The sequence below is a fragment of the Perissodus microlepis genome, chromosome 10 (assembly GCF_051167445.1).
Source record: "Perissodus microlepis isolate ML-2025 ecotype Zambia chromosome 10, ASM5116744v1, whole genome shotgun sequence".
NCBI lineage: Eukaryota > Metazoa > Chordata > Actinopteri > Cichliformes > Cichlidae > Perissodus > Perissodus microlepis.
In genome coordinates, this window is record NC_140470.1 from 17,425,785 (window position 1) to 17,443,464 (window position 17,680).

General features: G+C 41.5%; 2 protein-coding genes across 2 annotated transcripts; both read right to left on the reverse strand.

The window, feature by feature from the left end:
• LOC146379194 (lipocalin-like) lies at positions 1-1,389 on the reverse strand. Its single transcript, XM_084941286.1, has 5 exons — positions 1,276-1,389; positions 805-944; positions 640-716; positions 240-539; positions 1-140 (listed from the first exon to the last, which is right to left on the reverse strand). The coding sequence occupies exons 1-4, from the start codon at positions 1,369-1,371 to the stop codon at positions 397-399; spliced, it is 456 nt and encodes a 151-aa protein (XP_084797412.1). The 5' UTR covers positions 1,372-1,389; the 3' UTR covers positions 1-140; positions 240-396.
• Positions 1,390-12,046: 10,657 nt separating this feature from the next.
• LOC146379195 (lipocalin-like) lies at positions 12,047-13,710 on the reverse strand. Its single transcript, XM_084942548.1, has 5 exons — positions 13,548-13,710; positions 12,851-12,990; positions 12,686-12,762; positions 12,286-12,585; positions 12,047-12,186 (listed from the first exon to the last, which is right to left on the reverse strand). The coding sequence occupies exons 1-4, from the start codon at positions 13,641-13,643 to the stop codon at positions 12,443-12,445; spliced, it is 456 nt and encodes a 151-aa protein (XP_084798674.1). The 5' UTR covers positions 13,644-13,710; the 3' UTR covers positions 12,047-12,186; positions 12,286-12,442.
• Between the last annotated feature and the right edge of the window lie 3,970 nt (positions 13,711-17,680).

Below are 17,680 nucleotides of genomic sequence, written 5' to 3' on the forward strand. Positions count from 1 at the left end.
TTCTCGATGTTTGCATTTTTATTGTTAAAAACATCTCAAGATGGTGCTCAGGCACATTTCCATAACAGATGGTGTAAGATCTTCATGCAGTACTGGTGAGACGATCGGTGGGACAGAAGGTTAGGCAAGTGGACACTCCTCTGTAGAAGGAAAAATGGAAAGTGTAAGGTGATCAGTGCACAACATCACTGTATTCCAAGCTGTTTTTATATAGAACTTCACCACCAATGTAAAAGTACCGCTTTTAGGAAGAAGGACAGTATTTTCAGGAAGGATGCCGGTCTGCAAGCAGAACTGCCTGAACTTCTCCTGCACCTCATCGCTGAGATCCAAACTACGTCCTGTGAAGCCACGTGATGTAAATCTGCTGCAGTGGGTGTAACTTTGCTAAACGGTTTACTGAACACAGCTAAATGCAACTTTACCAAATAGTCTGTTAATGACAAAGGTTTCATTCCCTCTGGTGTTGAAGGAATAGGTCAGGGCGTACTCATCATACTTCACATCAACCATAAGCATGTCACTCACATACCCCCAGTCTGACAAAAAGGAAAAAAGCAGAAGAGAATATGTGAAAAAACAATACTGGATGATGATGATGGGAAATTATTCGTTTCCTCTCTTTGTGGGCGTACTCACGCCGACTCTTGTATGTGAATTTTCCAGGCACCTCGGTCTTGTTGGCTAAATTCTCCATTTTCTGACATGTATCATTACTGTCGCAAAGACATCACATTAATCTCCAGTGTAAATATTTTAATGCTATTCAAATGATATTTGCTCTGTCTGTCCTCTCGCACTCACGTAAGACTGAAGAACGACAACTCAAGACCTCCATCTTCAGTTGGCGTAATGATGGCCGTGCCGGTCTTCATATTGGCTTTGCGACTGACAAACCACTGGCCATTAGAGCAAATTCCAGTCCGGTACCACTTACCTGCCATCTGTGGACACACAAATGGAAAGCATTGAGAATTAGACAGAAGCACAAGAGCTGTTTGTTGTAACACAGAATATGTATTATCACACAAAATCCAGCGTGAAACATAACCACATAACATAAATGGTGAAGTCATTATAAAAGTAAATTGTGCAAAGGTTAGCCTCCCGTGTAGACTGCTAAACTGTCTTGGGGGGGGGGGGGGGGGGGGGGGGGGGTCCCTGCTTATCCCTGTTAGATAACCTCCAGTACCCCCTTTCCATGGCCCTAAGATAGAGACATGGTTATGAAAATAGATGGGTGGTAAAATAAAAATGATTATCAATGATTCTTACCGCCTGTAAATCAAAGTCTGCCTGAGGTAGGATTTCAGAGGAAGAAACCATGAGGGAGCACAGTACCACTCCCAGAAGGGTGCGAAGTGAAGCCATAGCTGCTGATAAGTGGAGAAATGATGATGGATGAGATCGCAAATGAAGATCTGGAAGTTGCTGCCTGGTGACTCTTTATATAGAAGAGTGAGATTATCTCCCCACCAACAGCTGCACTTATACAAACCCCAGGTTCTGTGACGGCTTTGAACGTGTGACATTTTATGCAAACACTTGGTCAGTTTCATAACCACAAAGTTTATTCCTGCAGGGGCAGAATTGTATCCACTGTGTCCCTTGAACTTTTCCACATTTTGTCACATTACAGCCACAAACATGAATCAATTTTATTGGAATTCCACGTGAAAGACCAATACAAAGTGGTGTACACGTGAGAAGTGGAACGAAAATCATACATGATTTCAAACATTTTTTACAAATAAATAATTGGAAAGTGGGGTGTGCGTAATTATTCAGCCCCCTTTGGTCTGAGTGCAGTCAGTTGCCCATAGACATTGCCTGATGAGTGCTAATGACTTAATAGAGTGCACCTGTGTGTAATCTAATGTCAGTACAAATACAGCTGCTCTGTGACGGCCTCAGAGGTTGTCCAAGAGAATATTGGGAGCAACAACACCATGAAGTCCAAAGAACACACCAGACAGGTCAGGGATAAAGTTATTGAGAAATTTAAAGCAGGCTTAGGCTACAAAAGGATTTCCCAAGCCTTGAACATCCCACGGAGCACTGTTCAAGCGATCATTCAGAAATGGAAGGAGTATGGCACAACTGTAAACCTACCAAGACAAGGCCGTCCAGCTAAACTCACAGGCCGAACAAGGAGAGCGCTGATCAGAAATGCAGCCAAGAGGCCCATGGTGACTCTGGACGAGCTGCAGAGATCTACAGCTCAGGTGGGGGAATCTGTCCAAAGGACAACTATTAGTTGTGCACTGCACAAAGTTGGCCTTTGTAGAAGAGTGGCAAGAAGAAAGCCATTGTTAACAGAAAACCACAAGAAGTCCCGTTTGCAGTTTGCCACAAGCCATGTGGGGGACACAGCAAACATGTGGAAGAAGGTGCTCTGGTCAGATGAGACCAAAATGGAACTTTTTGGCCAAAATGCAAAACGCTATGTGTGGTGGAAAACTAACACTGCACATCACTCTGAACACACCATCCCCACTGTCAAACATGGTGGTGGCAGCATCATGCTCTGGGGGTGCTTCTCTTCAGCAGGGACAGGGAAGCTGGTCAGAGTTGATGGGAAGCTGGATGGAGCCAAATACATGGCAATCTTGGAAGAAAACCTCTTGGAGTCTGCAAAAGACTTGAGACTGGGGCGGAGGTTCACCTTCCAGCAGGACAACGACCCTAAACATAAAGCCAGGGCAACAATGGAATGGTTTAACACAAAACATATCCATGTGTTAGAATGGCCCAGTCCAAGTCCAGATCTAAATCCAATCGAGAGTCTGTGGCAAGATCTGAAAACTGCTGTTCACAAACGCTGTCCATCTAATCTGACTGAGCTGGAGCTGTTTTGCAAAGAAGAATGGGCAAAGATTTCAGTCTCTAGATGTGCAAAGCTGGTAGAGACATACCCTAAAAGACTGGCAGCTGTAATTGCAGCAAAAGGTGGTTCTACAAAGTATTGACTCAGGGGGCTGAATAATTACGCACACCCAACTTTGCAGTTATTTATTTGCAAAAAAATGTTTGGAATCATGTATGATTTTAATTCCACTTCTCACGTGTACATCACTTTGTATTGGTCTTTCACGTGGAATTCCAATAAAATTGATTCATGTTTGTGGCTGTAATGTGACAAAATGTGGAAAAGTTCAAGGGGGCCGAATACTTTTGCAAGCCACTGTAAACATGTTTCTTTCTTCACCCATATCACTGGAAAAATGCTTACCTGTTGACAGCGTAACCAGCCCACAATACAGCGTGTTATTCGGCTTATTTTACCCCGCTGTGCTTAGTTGGGAGCACCATTTTTTCCTGAAACTGAAAAGAAAATTACTGAGCTGCTCACATATGTGTAGAAGGGCTTTCTAAACACTAAAATAATAAATCTGAGGCCAGATCTTTAAAATATTTTTGTTATGTGGTTCAAATGCGGATTTTTCTGAGTTGAAGAAGGACTTCTTTTACTATGACAGCATGACTTTTCACTTCTTTCCTTTTCAGATGTTGTATTAACAGGAATAGTGAAGTGCACTGAATATACCACTGGATAGCATCAGAGGAGTTTTCAGCACTCATATTTTAAGCTTAGTCAAGACCAGATATTTAAGGAGCGGCTGTGGCAGCAGTTTGTTGCCTGATTATTGTCTCCTCTACAGCATTAACTCATGCACGCATCCCTGCAGTATTTATAAGTTTGCAAGTCTGACACAGAAAGCAAATAATTTATTTTGTCCTGAGTGAATGCCCCTTAAAACTCACCTATTTCAGACTTGCAATTTAATACTATACAATATAGCAAATCTGCAACTTGATAGTGTTAAATAAAAGGATTTTCTTTTAAACTTGAAGCTTTGAAAATCGTTCCTTTTCCCATTAGGACAGAAATTAATATAAATCAAATTTGTTTAGGCGAATAGAAAATATTTTTAAAGATGTATATGGAAAACATGTTGATGCAGAAACATTTATTGAAGCTTCTGAGTTATTTGTGTAATCTTCTCCCGAAGTTCTCGGATAGATTTGGCCTTTAGATTGGGAATTTAACATCTCGTACAAAATTAAAGTTTTTAATTTAAGTTTGGTAGAATTCTATTTCAAAGAAAAACACGATTCTCTGCTAAGTTAATGACATCACATTCTACATTCTAAGCAGATGACATCACACTCAATTTGCTCTATCAGATCAAAGGAGCACGTGACATCTCAAAAGTCCTTAAATAGGACCACAGCGTGCTCTCAGTATGTCTCAGAACTGTGCGACTCTTTAGGAACACACCACGAGCCAACCTTTAGGAAAACGATTTGAAACGTTCAGTGTATGCAACGAAAACAAGTCCAAACCCTGATCAAATAGAAAAAATCTTCATTGTACATTGTAAGAGCAAAGACAAGAAGAATGCAGAGTATGCAGCAAAACGTTGATCCCCAGGAAGGAACCTCATCGGCCGCTGTTCGCCCTAACACAAAAGCGAAGCAGCCAAACCCAAAGCAAAGAGGGAAAAACCGGGCACCAAATGAGGTGACTTCATCTGCCAAACCAAAGGGTGAAAATAAGAATAAAAAGCAAAAAAATGCAAACCCCAGAGCCAGAAACCCTGGACCCAATCGAGGGCATGGGCCACATCAGCCCAATCCCCACTTTAACCCCAATAATGGGCCTGGGCAGCATTGCTACAATCCACACTTTTTACCGAACCGAGGGCCTGTGCCACATCAGCCCAATCCCCACTTTAACCCCAATAATGGGCCTGGGCAGCATTGGTACAAGCCACCGTTTTTACCGAACCGAGGGCCTGTGCCACATCAGCCCAATCCCCACTTTAACCCCAATAATGGGCCTGGGCAGCACTGGTACAAGCCACATTTTTTACCGAACCGAGGGCCTGTGCATCATCAGCCTGACTTTAGAACCAATGATGGACCATCTCAACCACAGCCTAATCCTCACTTAATGCCAAATGATGGCAAACGTCCACATAGTGAGACCGATGAAATGGCTGCACTGAGATTCCACCTGCAGGAGGCTCAGCACATGAGTAAAACCAATCTCTACAATATGACAGCCGCGAACCACAAAGCCTCTGCGGCTAAAACACAAAACGATTGGCTTCGCCTGAAGCTACAGTGCTGCAGAGGAAATGCTGAGAAAAAAATTCTTGAACTCAAAAAACAACTGGAACAGGCTCACAGAAGCAGACCCGAGGAGAATCTCACCCCTGATGTGCCTGAGGCTCCTGTTCAAAACAGCAACACAGCTGTCACAGCTGCAGAGCTGAGTGTGGACGCTTCAACACAAACTACAGAAGCTCCGCACACAGACTCTGCAGAGGTGAAAACTGTTCGGGAAGCTGAGTTGGAGGTCCAATGTAAAAAACAGCAGGAAGAGATCGAACAACTCCGCGAGCAGCTCCTCAAAACACAGAAAAACCTAGAAGAGGAAGTTGCAAAACGTAAAGAACAGGAAGAAAGAGCCTCCTGTGAGTTCGCTGAGCTCATAGTCAAATTCTGCCTCAGTGAGGCTGTTTGTGAGGCAAATAATTTGGAGGTCCAAAACTTAAAAGAAGAGCTGGAAAAAACCAGAGCTTTCTACCTGGAGATTGTAACGAGGAAAAACCAGGAGAACGCAACAATCCGCAAACAACTCAAGAAAACAGAAGATGAAAAGATCATTCTTCAGGAGTCTTTGCGGTCTCTGCAAGAGACAATAAAAAAGGAAGAACCCGAGTCCAACGTTGGCAATCAGGATCATTCTCCAGCCAAAAAAGAGACCATAGATCAAAAAGAGACCAGGGTTAACAAAGCAGAAAATTCTCCAGCCCAAGTCGAGACACTCCAGGAGAATAAGCAAGAAAAAGAGGAGGCCAGTACTACCAAACCAGAAAATCCAGAGGCCCGAGATGACAACATGCAGAGAGAAAAGCCAAAAAAGAAAAAGAAGCGCAACTGGTTTCTGAGACTGTTCACTTAAGTGACTTCAACTCTGTCTCCTATAAAATCAAAGTTATATACAACTAAATATTAACAGTTACTTCAACTCCCTAAACATAAATTTTAAAGCATATTTGCTTTAATATTTAGTTGTGTATACATTTGTCATCGGCTCCACCCCTCCCAACCGGTCGCGGCAGATGGCCGCCCCTCCCTGAGCCTGGTTCTGCCGGAGGTTTCTACCTTTTTAAAGGTAGTTTTTCCTCCCCACTGTCGCCAAGTGCTTGCTCATAGGGGATTGTTGGGTTTTTTCTTTAATTCAGTTCAGTTCAATTCATTTGTATGTAAATACTGTTGAATTGAATTGAACTGAATTAAAGAAGATTTATAGGAGACAAAGTAAGTCACAGAGTGAACCAGGGTATTATAACATCTTACCCATAAAAATAAAAAATTGGATTAACCAAAACATCTGTTGTCTGAACCTGTAATTTTGTCTCATTTAAAACATGTAAAAATGTCAAATTAGAACAATCTAACAGCAGAAATAAAAATGTTTACATGCTGCTTGAAAACATTGTTCTGTGAATGATATCTACTGTATCTGTGCTGTTGATGCCTTTTGAAAGCATTCCTAATAGCATCTATCAAGTAATATGCCTTGCTCAATGGTTCATGGAAGTATTAACAGTTTTGGTAACTGACTTTGTAAATTGAAATTCTACAGCCTTACACTAGTAAACGCTTGTGCTACACACGGAAGACAGGTATAGTCAGCTCAGTATCCAGTGGGAAGTTTTCTCTTTGGCATCCACAGATGCAACAGCTCATAACTAAATGGTGCAAACAGAGGTGAATCCACCTAAGCAGCACTTGTACGATTGCCCCCCGGCTCCAACTCCCGGTAAACTGAAGACAGATTCAACCATCTGTGTGTTGAAAAATATTAATGAGTCCACACCGCATTTTCTTCTTAGTAATAGCCATGTAACAATAGAAATATAGAAACAGTAATTAATCAGATTACTAGTTACTGAAAAAAGTAACGGCCGTTATTCCCATCACTGATAATGACACGATTATTTGCATTTCCACTACTTATAAACTAGTGTCAGTATTTAATGATCAATATCCACAAATAAGAATTGGAAATAAATGGCACTGGATAAGCACAAATCTGACTGAGAACTTAAACTTCACCTTAATTTTTCTGTCTGTCCTGCTCACATCTCCAATGTTTGTACACGTTGTCATTAGCGTGTCTTCACTCAGCCACTCCACATCGGCCACACCGCTTTACTAACTAAAACACCGGGATCGGCACATAAGGACGCCGTCATAACCCGTCAACGACACTGATTAGCGTTTATATGAATGTGAGTGGCATCGTTGGCTGGAGCAGCCAGTTACCGGTCACTCACTGACTCACACTCCAAAACAGCACAGAATCAATTGTTATGTATTTATTTTAATTCCAGGTTTGATTTTTTTCTGTTTTGTTTTGGGGGGTTTGTGCGCAGTGCAGATTTTGTGTGCGCGGAGACCGTGTCAGCAGTGCGCAGCTTAGAGGGAAAAGTGCAGACAGATGCTTTATCCTTAACACTTTTTATTAGCCAGCTGTAATAAAGATCCGGTACATGGTAGGTGGCTATAATTGCAGGCAGATAGAAGCAAAGTGATGAATATTGTTTGGGACATTTAATTAATTAATTCTTAATGTTTGAAAGACCACAGATAATGAATTAAAAGGAAAACTGTTGCAGGTTATGGATGCGAGTGGAAGTGGTCCTCTGTGACATGACCACTGGGACAGAAGACTGGGCAGCTGAGCACTCCTCTGAAGCAGTACAAACTACAGAACTAACTGAACCTCCATCCGCTATATAAATGTGATATTAAAATAATATTAATACAAGAAATACAAACTTCTAATTCTAATGATTTCACAAAGCTTCAAATAGCTCCATGTGCTTGCTGATTATATTGTAGATGGATGACTTTCCTTACACACTTGGAAAAATGAGACATTACATTTAAATGAGATGTCTGTTCCCCCTGATGTAACCCAGCTCTGAAACAATTTGTCCAAAAACAACAACAAAAAAAACGCGTTAGCTTGTGTAAATCTGAACACATCTTCTTCAAGAGTGCAGTGCAGTGTACAACAACAACAACAAATCATCAATCTGTCGATCCACTCGACATCTATCAATTAAAAAAAAAAAAGAAAGTAAGCTTTAAATTTGTCACGGTTTGGCATGGCAGACCGTGGGGGGTGTAGGGAAGGAGGACCCAGGCGCGGTGCTCTGTGTGCGAACAGTACAAAACAACAATAAATCCCCGTGTTTTCCCCAGACTCCCGTGTCGTGTCCTCCTAGTGCTCTCTGCTCCCGTGTCTGCACTCCCGGTGCTCGCTGCTCTTCAGGCCTTCCACGCTCCTCCTGCGGGAAACAATAGCGGCAGCTGTCAGGACACTAAACAATGGCAGGCATGCACTTAACGACAAAACCTAAACTGGATGATTAACGTGAAGTCTCAAGCAATGATCACCAGGCCCGAAGGCGCCTGCAAACCAGTGTTCATACACACACACACACACACACACACAAGCACGGAGAAAGAGCAGCAGCAACACCAAAAATACATATAATGTCACCAGTCCATGACTGCCCAGGGATCCTGGGCCGCCCAGACCCAGGACCCTGACAAAATTTCCAGTTGAACAGATCCCACCGCGCAGTCCTTTTCTTTTAAAAATAGTCCCTCCTCTTCCGCTCCTGTCCTGTGTTTCCTACATCATTCTCCATCTCTGAGTGATGTTATCTCATAGTCTTTTCTCTCCCTCGGTAATACTACAAATGTACATTTAGAATCAGAATCAGAATCAGAAAGGGTTTTATTGCCAAATGTTGAGCAGGTTTACAACATTAGGAAATTGCTGCGGTGCTTAGTGCAAACATACTGTCATAAATAACGCTTAAATAGACATGAGAAAAAAAAAATAAGAATAAGAATTAAAAGTGCTAAGTAGATAGATATATACATGAGTGCAGGTGGTGATCAGTGCCAAACATGGAATGATGCAGTGAACATAGCGTAGGGTCATGTGTTAGTGGTGGGAACAGTCATACGGTTATTGTTCATGTGTCCAACAGCAGAGGGGAAGAAACTGTTCTTATGGCGAGAGGTTCTGGTGCGAATGGACCGGAGCCTCCTGCCTGAGGGGAGCAGGTCAAACAGACTGTGTCCAAGGTGAGAAGGGTCAGCTGAGATCCGAGCTGCACGCCCCAGTGTCCTGGAGGTGTACAGGTCCTGCAGAGATGGGAGTCTGCAGCCAATCACCTTCTCAGCAGAGCGCACAACACGCTGCAGTCTCTGTTTGTCCCTGATAGTGGCTCCAGCGTACCACACGGTGATGGAGAAGGTGAGGATGGACTCGGTGATTGCAGTGTAGAATTGCATCATCGTCCGTGTTGGCAGGTTGAATTTCTTCAGCTGCCTCAGGAAGTACATCCTCTGCTGGGCTTTCTTAATGACGGAGGTGATGGTGGGCTCCCACTTCAGGTCCTGGGTGATGGTGGTACCCAGGAAGCGGAATGAGTCCACAGAGGTGATGAGGGTGTCAGTCAGGATGATTAGCTAGCTGCTGGCACACTGTGTGACTGTAACTGCACAGAAGCAGTCTGTTTGCTGATATTTGTTGGACTGTTTAGAAGGTTACATGTGTATTACTGTTAAAGTATACAATCAAGAGAGGGTTTCACTTGTTTGTTTTTGGAACTTTGTTTAAAGTTGTAACTTTCACTGGTGTGATATCTCACCACTAGATGTCAGTAGAGTACAGACTGCAGTCAGCTGAGTTCTGTTGTCTTACCCCCTCTAAAGTGCATAATCCTAGCAATGGTGGCTGCAGGAGGACGAAAAACTGTGACTGGTTGATCCATATGGAGTGCAGGCTGTCAGTCTGCTCTTTACCTGAGCTCTGAATAGAGCTTTGTTAGTTACTGAAGGCCATTTCTGTCGAATGACAGTGATACTGAGCTGAGTTGCTGAGTTTGTCCTGAACTTCTTTTGTTGGTAAGTGCTGCTGTTTTTGTCACTGTAAGCCTCTGTTAGCTGGTGTTAGTAAAACTTTCATTGTTGGACGCTTAGAGAATAAATCCTCAAATGATGTGCGGGTATCACACTGTTTACCAGAGGGAAAGTGTGATTTTCTTAGGAGACTCAGTGATAATATTAGCTGGCAAAATGTTAGCTTATAACCAGCTGGTGTTGTTGTTATTAAGCCAGGTCGTTGTCAGCTGTCTGGAGGGTCACATGTCTAATCTTCTGACAATAAATAACTGCGAAAATGTCTGGAATCGTTAATAAAGACATTTGGGACAGTTGTTAAATTGTATAACTCTCTCAATGCTCTCTACCTGACCACCTAAAATTGAGCCTTCTGATAATATGATGTAACTGAGATTCATTATGGTCAGCAGAATTTCTTTTTATTGCTGAATGTTGGAGGCACTGCCTTTCAAAGCAGAGACGTCGCCCTGATAGGATGATCGCTCTGCTGCAAGGCTGACTCAGAGAGCAAGTTTAGAATAACCAGTTAACCTAACACATATGTCTGTGGATGTGGAAGGAAACCAGAGCACTGAGAGAAAACCTACATAAAGAAAAGGGAACAGATGGGCTGTGGATCTTTGTGCCCTTTACCACCATGCCAAGTACCAAATAATCATATAGCCCACTGTAGAGTAGCCAAATGTGGTAAAAGATATTAATTATTTTTCATGTATTTGTATTAGTATTAGTAATGTTGAAAGACACATGTATATTTAACAGGCTGTATCACTTTTTTTTTTTTATATATAAAATTCAGATTTGTTTTGCAGCTCTATATAGATTCTTTTTGGCCACTAAAATGCTCAAAAATGATATTTTGGGAGCACAGGTTGCTCACCCCAGAAGTGGAATAGCTACTTCTGAGGAAAAACGTTCTGATTTGGCTTTCATGAAGACCAGAAAACAAAGAAACCCGAGTCTGACTACATGATTGTCCAACAATCATAATATTCTGGTTGTAAGGAAATGTACTCAAAGGAGAGTTCATGTATAAACCAAGAAGAATAGTGAAAAATATCTGATTTCAAATAGTGGGTTAATCAATGGAAGAAAAAAATGTAAGAAATTTAAGCACAGAAACAACTTGTTAAAATTGTGTGTGTGTGTGTGTGTGTGTGTGTGTTTGTATAAGCAACTGTTGTGCTATGAGGTACTCTGACGTCACCACTCGGTAGCATATTGCCTTTAGTGTGTTGACTAAAACCACAATATGGGCAGATAAAACAAGGAATCATTCTGACCTTCATCTACAGGTGGATGATCTAAGATCATTTAATCACATAAAATAAAACTCAGTGAATTGTAAACGGATGTAAATAAAAGCTTGAATATGCATTTAACTTATAATGTGACCACTGTTTGTTTTTAACAATCGAATGCTCTCTGCTCTCTCGTCTTCAGCTTGTTCAGAATGCTGCAGCCCGACTCTTGACAGGCACTCGTAAACGTGACCATATTTCCCCAGTCTTGGCTCGTTTACACTGGTTTCCAGTATGTTCTAGAATTGATTTTAAGATTTTATTGCTTGTTTGTAAGTCTCTAAATGGATTAGCTGCCTCATAGCTCTCTGATCTTTTAACTAAAAACACTGCAAATAGAACTTTTCAGTCAGCTGTTACATTGCTTCTGATTGTTCCTAAAGCACAGAGGAGACCAAGCGTTTGCCTGACCCTTTGGAACAGTCTGCCTCTTCAAAGTAGGACGTCTCCACCACTTTAAATCCCGTCTGAAAGCACATTTCTACTCCCTAGCTTTTAATTGTGACTGAGTTTTTGTTTTGTTCTCTTTAGGTGTGTTTGTTTTACTTTTTGCTTTGTATAGCACTTTGGTCAACCTCTGTTGTTTTTAAATGTGCTTATAAATAAACTGATTGATTGATTGATTGATTGCTTGAATACTATAAAGTGTGTGAATGGGGGAAAAATACATTTTGGTTGTGTTGTTATGGGTGTTCTTCAGTTTATTTCATACAAAGGATGAATAATGAAGAAAAATATTCTCGATGTTTGCATTTTTATTGTTAAAAACATCTCAAGATGGTGCTCAGGCACATTTCCATAACAGATGGTGTAAGATCTTCATGCAGTACTGGTGAGACGATCGGTGGGACAGAAGGTTAGGCAAGTGGACACTCCTCTGTAGAAGGAAAAATGGAAAGTGTAAGGTGATCAGTGCACAACATCACTGTATTCCAAGCTGTTTTTATATAGAACTTCACCACCAATGTAAAAGTACCGCTTTTAGGAAGAAGGACAGTATTTTCAGGAAGGATGCCGGTCTGCAAGCAGAACTGCCTGAACTTCTCCTGCACCTCATCGCTGAGATCCAAACTACGTCCTGTGAAGCCACGTGATGTAAATCTGCTGCAGTGGGTGTAACTTTGCTAAACGGTTTACTGAACACAGCTAAATGCAACTTTACCAAATAGTCTGTTAATGACAAAGGTTTCATTCCCTCTGGTGTTGAAGGAATAGGTCAGGGCGTACTCATCATACTTCACATCAACCATAAGCATGTCACTCACATACCCCCAGTCTGACAAAAAGGAAAAAAGCAGAAGAGAATATGTGAAAAAACAATACTGGATGATGATGATGGGAAATTATTCGTTTCCTCTCTTTGTGGGCGTACTCACGCCGACTCTTGTATGTGAATTTTCCAGGCACCTCGGTCTTGTTGGCTAAATTCTCCATTTTCTGACATGTATCATTACTGTCGCAAAGACATCACATTAATCTCCAGTGTAAATATTTTAATGCTATTCAAATGATATTTGCTCTGTCTGTCCTCTCGCACTCACGTAAGACTGAAGAACGACAACTCAAGACCTCCATCTTCAGTTGGCGTAATGATGGCCGTGCCGGTCTTCATATTGGCTTTGCGACTGACAAACCACTGGCCATTAGAGCAAATTCCAGTCCGGTACCACTTACCTGCCATCTGTGGACACACAAATGGAAAGCATTGAGAATTAGACAGAAGCACAAGAGCTGTTTGTTGTAACACAGAATATGTATTATCACACAAAATCCAGCGTGAAACATAACCACATAACATAAATGGTGAAGTCATTATAAAAGTAAATTGTGCAAAGGTTAGCCTCCCGTGTAGACTGCTAAACTGTCTTGGGGGGGGGGGTCCCTGCTTATCCCTGTTAGATAACCTCCAGTACCCCCTTTCCATGGCCCTAAGGTAGAGACATGGTTATGGTAAATGGTAAATGGCCTGTATTTATATAGCGCTTTACTAGTCCCTAAGGACCCCAAAGCGCTTTACATATCCAGTCATCCACCCATTCACACGCACATTCACAAGCTAAATTGTAACCACAGCGACCCTGGGGCGCACTGACAGAGGCGAGGCTGCCGGACACTGGCGCCACCGGGCCCTCTGACCACCACCAGTAGGCAACGGGTGAAGTGTTTTGCCCAAGGACACAACGATGGTTATGAAAATAGATGGGTGGTGAAATAAAAATGATTATCAATGATTCTTACCGCCTGTAAATCAAAGTCTGCCTGAGGTAGGATTTCAGAGGAAGAAACCATGAGGGAGCACAGAACCACTCCCAGAAGGGTGCGAAGTGAAGCCATAGCTGCTGATAAGTGGAGAAATGATGATGGAGGAGATCACAAATGAAGATCTGGAAGTTGCTGCCTGGTGACTTTATATAGAAGAGTGAGATTATCTCCCCACCAACAGCTGCACTTATACAAACCCCAGGTTCTATGACGGCTTTGAACATGTGACATTTTATGCAAACACTTGGTCAGTTTCATAACCACAAAGTTTATTCCTGCAGGGGCAGAATTGTATCCACTGTGTCCCTTGAACTTTTCCACATTTTGTCACATTACAGTCACAAACATGAATCAATTTTATTGGAATTCCACGTGAAAGACCAATACAAAGTGGTGTACACGTGAGAAGTGGAACGAAAATCATACATGATTTCAAACATTTTTTACAAATAAATAATTGAAAAGTGGGGTGTGTGTAATTATTCAGCTCCCTTTGGTCTGAGTGCAGTCAGTTGCCCATAGACATTGCCTGATGAGTGCTAATGACTTAATAGAGTGCACCTGTGTGTAATCTAATGTCAGTACAAATACAGCTGCTCTGTGACGGCCTCAGAGGTTGTCTAAGAGAATATTGGGAGCAACAACACCATGAAGTCCAAAGAACACACCAGACAGGTCAGGGATAAAGTTATTGAGAAATTTAAAGCAGGCTTAGGCTACAAAAGGATTTCCCAAGCCTTGAACATCCCACGGAGCACTGTTCAAGCGATCATTCAGAAATGGAAGGAGTATGGCACAACTGTAAACCTACCAAGACAAGGCCGTCCAGCTAAACTCACAGGCCGAACAAGGAGAGCGCTGATCAGAAATGCAGCCAAGAGGCCCATGGTGACTCTGGACGAGCTGCAGAGATCTACAGCTCAGGTGGGGGAATCTGTCCAAAGGACAACTATTAGTTGTGCACTGCACAAAGTTGGCCTTTGTAGAAGAGTGGCAAGAAGAAAGCCATTGTTAACAGAAAACCACAAGAAGTCCCGTTTGCAGTTTGCCACAAGCCATGTGGGGGACACAGCAAACATGTGGAAGAAGGTGCTCTGGTCAGATGAGACCAAAATGGAACTTTTTGGCCAAAATGCAAAACGCTATGTGTGGTGGAAAACTAACACTGCACATCACTCTGAACACACCATCCCCACTGTCAAACATGGTGGTGGCAGCATCATGCTCTGGGGGTGCTTCTCTTCAGCAGGGACAGGGAAGCTGGTCAGAGTTGATGGGAAGCTGGATGGAGCCAAATACATGGCAATCTTGGAAGAAAACCTCTTGGAGTCTGCAAAAGACTTGAGACTGGGGCGGAGGTTCACCTTCCAGCAGGACAACGACCCTAAACATAAAGCCAGGGCAACAATGGAATGGTTTAACACAAAACATATCCATGTGTTAGAATGGCCCAGTCCAAGTCCAGATCTAAATCCAATCGAGAGTCTGTGGCAAGATCTGAAAACTGCTGTTCACAAACGCTGTCCATCTAATCTGACTGAGCTGGAGCTGTTTTGCAAAGAAGAATGGGCAAAGATTTCAGTCTCTAGATGTGCAAAGCTGGTAGAGACATACCCTAAAAGACTGGCAGCTGTAATTGCAGCAAAAGGTGGTTCTACAAAGTATTGACTCAGGGGGCTGAATAATTACGCACACCCAACTTTTCAGTTAGTTATTTCTAAAAAGTGTTTGGAATCATGTATGATTTTAATTCCACTTCTCACGTGTACATCACTTTGTATTGGTCTTTCACGTGGAATTCCAATAAAATTGATTCATGTTTGTGGCTGTAATGTGACAAAATGTGGAAAAGTTCAAGGGGGCCGAATACTTTTGCAAGCTACTGTAAACATGTTTCTTTCTTCACCCATATCACTGGAAAAATGCTTACCTGTTGACAGCGTAACCAGCCCACAATACAGCGTGTTATTCGGCTTATTTTACCCCGCTGTGCTTAGTTGGGAGCACCATTTTTCCTGAAACTAAAAAGAAAATTACTGAGCTGCTCACATATGTGTAGAAGGGCTTTCTAAACACTAAAATAATAAATCTGAGGCCAGATCTTTAAAATATTTTTGTTATGTGGTTCAAATGCGGATTTTTCTGAGTTGAAGAAGGACTTCTTTTACTATGACAGCATGACTTTTCACTTCTTTCCTTTTCAGATGTTGTATTAACAGGAATAGTGAAGTGCACTGAATATACCACTGGATAGCATCAGAGGAGTTTTCAGCACTCATATTTTAAGCTTAGTCAAGACCAGATATTTAAGGAGCGGCTGTGGCAGCAGTTTGTTGCCTGATTATTGTCTCCTCTACAGCATTAACTCATGCACGCATCCCTGCAGTATTTATAAGTTTGCAAGTCTGACACAGAAAGCAAATAATTTATTTTGTCCTGAGTGAATGCCCCTTAAAACTCACCTATTTCAGACTTGCAATTTAATACTATACAATATAGCAAATCTGCAACTTGATAGTGTTAAATAAAATGATTTCCAAAATCATTTGAATTGCGTTAGTTATGTGTTTATGTCACTGAGTTCTGCAAAAATCTCTTTCCTCTTTAGCTTGAAAATGAGTGATTCAGAGGATCCCAAGCTGGAGGAAGAGCTTCAGGCTGCTGACGAACTCCTTCAAGATATGCAGGTAACATTTTTAGTGGAAACAGTTGTTAAAGAGGGAACACGCTTGTCTAATATTTTGTACGGAGTAAACGTTATATTATTTGAATTTTTTTTTTAAGTTTATGTCAAATTAAGTTTGTTAACTTAAGATGTTTGATAATCTTTGCTTTAATCATGGACTGTATTTTTAGGTGTTCCCTTTTTTCCTTGTTAATTGCGTAGAATGATGCACAGAGTAGTGATGGGTCGTTCGCGAACGAAATGGCTCTTAGAGCCGACTCTTTGACGTGAACGACGCGAGCCGGCTCCTTATCGCGAGCCGTCACGTGGGTTGTTTTTTTTTCTTTCTCTCACCCTCTCTCTCGCACTTTTTTTCCGCTTCACTCTGCACTCTGCTTTACTGAATATTTCTTTTATGATTTTATATCATGCACTTTTATGCTCATTTAAATTCTTGTTTGCTCTGTACCTGTTGCTTTCCTATGTATCAGTGACAGTTATCTGCTTGCATACTTAGTACTTGCTTTGGTCCTATTTCTATTATCCTCCTCCTATTCTCTATCTTACTTGTTAAGCACCTTGGCATACCCTTGATTTTTAAGTGTGCTTTATAAATAAAGTTTATTATTATTATTATTTACGCTGGGCAGAGGGGGGAGGGGCGGTAGTTACACTCAGTAGCACAGGAACAGAACAGGAGGGAGAGAGAGAGAACGAGAGCCAGGGACAACAACGTCACATTAGAAAGGTATAGTAATCATCCACAACTATTTTTGGTTGCAGATGATAAAGGATTCAGAAAGTTTATTCACGCAGGTCCATATGACAGAGAATATGCATGTTCTTTTTGTTTTCATATTATAATTTATATTTAATTGTGTTGTGGTTTGCAGTGTTTTGTGTTGTTTTCACTTTAAATTTGTAAAAGGAAAAAGCTGAAAATTTAAATAGTTAAAAGTTGAAATGTGAATAGTTGGTTTTTTGTATTATATGATTTATTTATTACATTTTATGTGGAGTGAATAAATAAAAGTATATTTACGGTGGCCCCTAGAGACAAAGCACATACAAACTTCAAATCACATACGAACTCTGAAGCATGTACAAACTCCAAAACACATAAAAACACGTACAAACTCCAAAACACGTAAAAACTCCAAAACACGTAAAAACACGTACAAACTCCAAAGCACGTAAAAACTCAGAAGCACATAAAAACTCAAAACACGTACAAAAGACAACAGAAGTGCTCCAGGATGCTGGGCGCAGTGTTGCGCTTTTGTTATCTTGTGGCTACACAAGCCAGCAAGTACCAACGACCGGATTTGGTGTGTGGTAGTAACAGGTAAATGAACCTTTTTTTTTTTTTTAAATTATTTGAATATATATGAGTGCCTGTGTATAAATACACAAACAATACACACATGCTTTCAATTGTGTAATT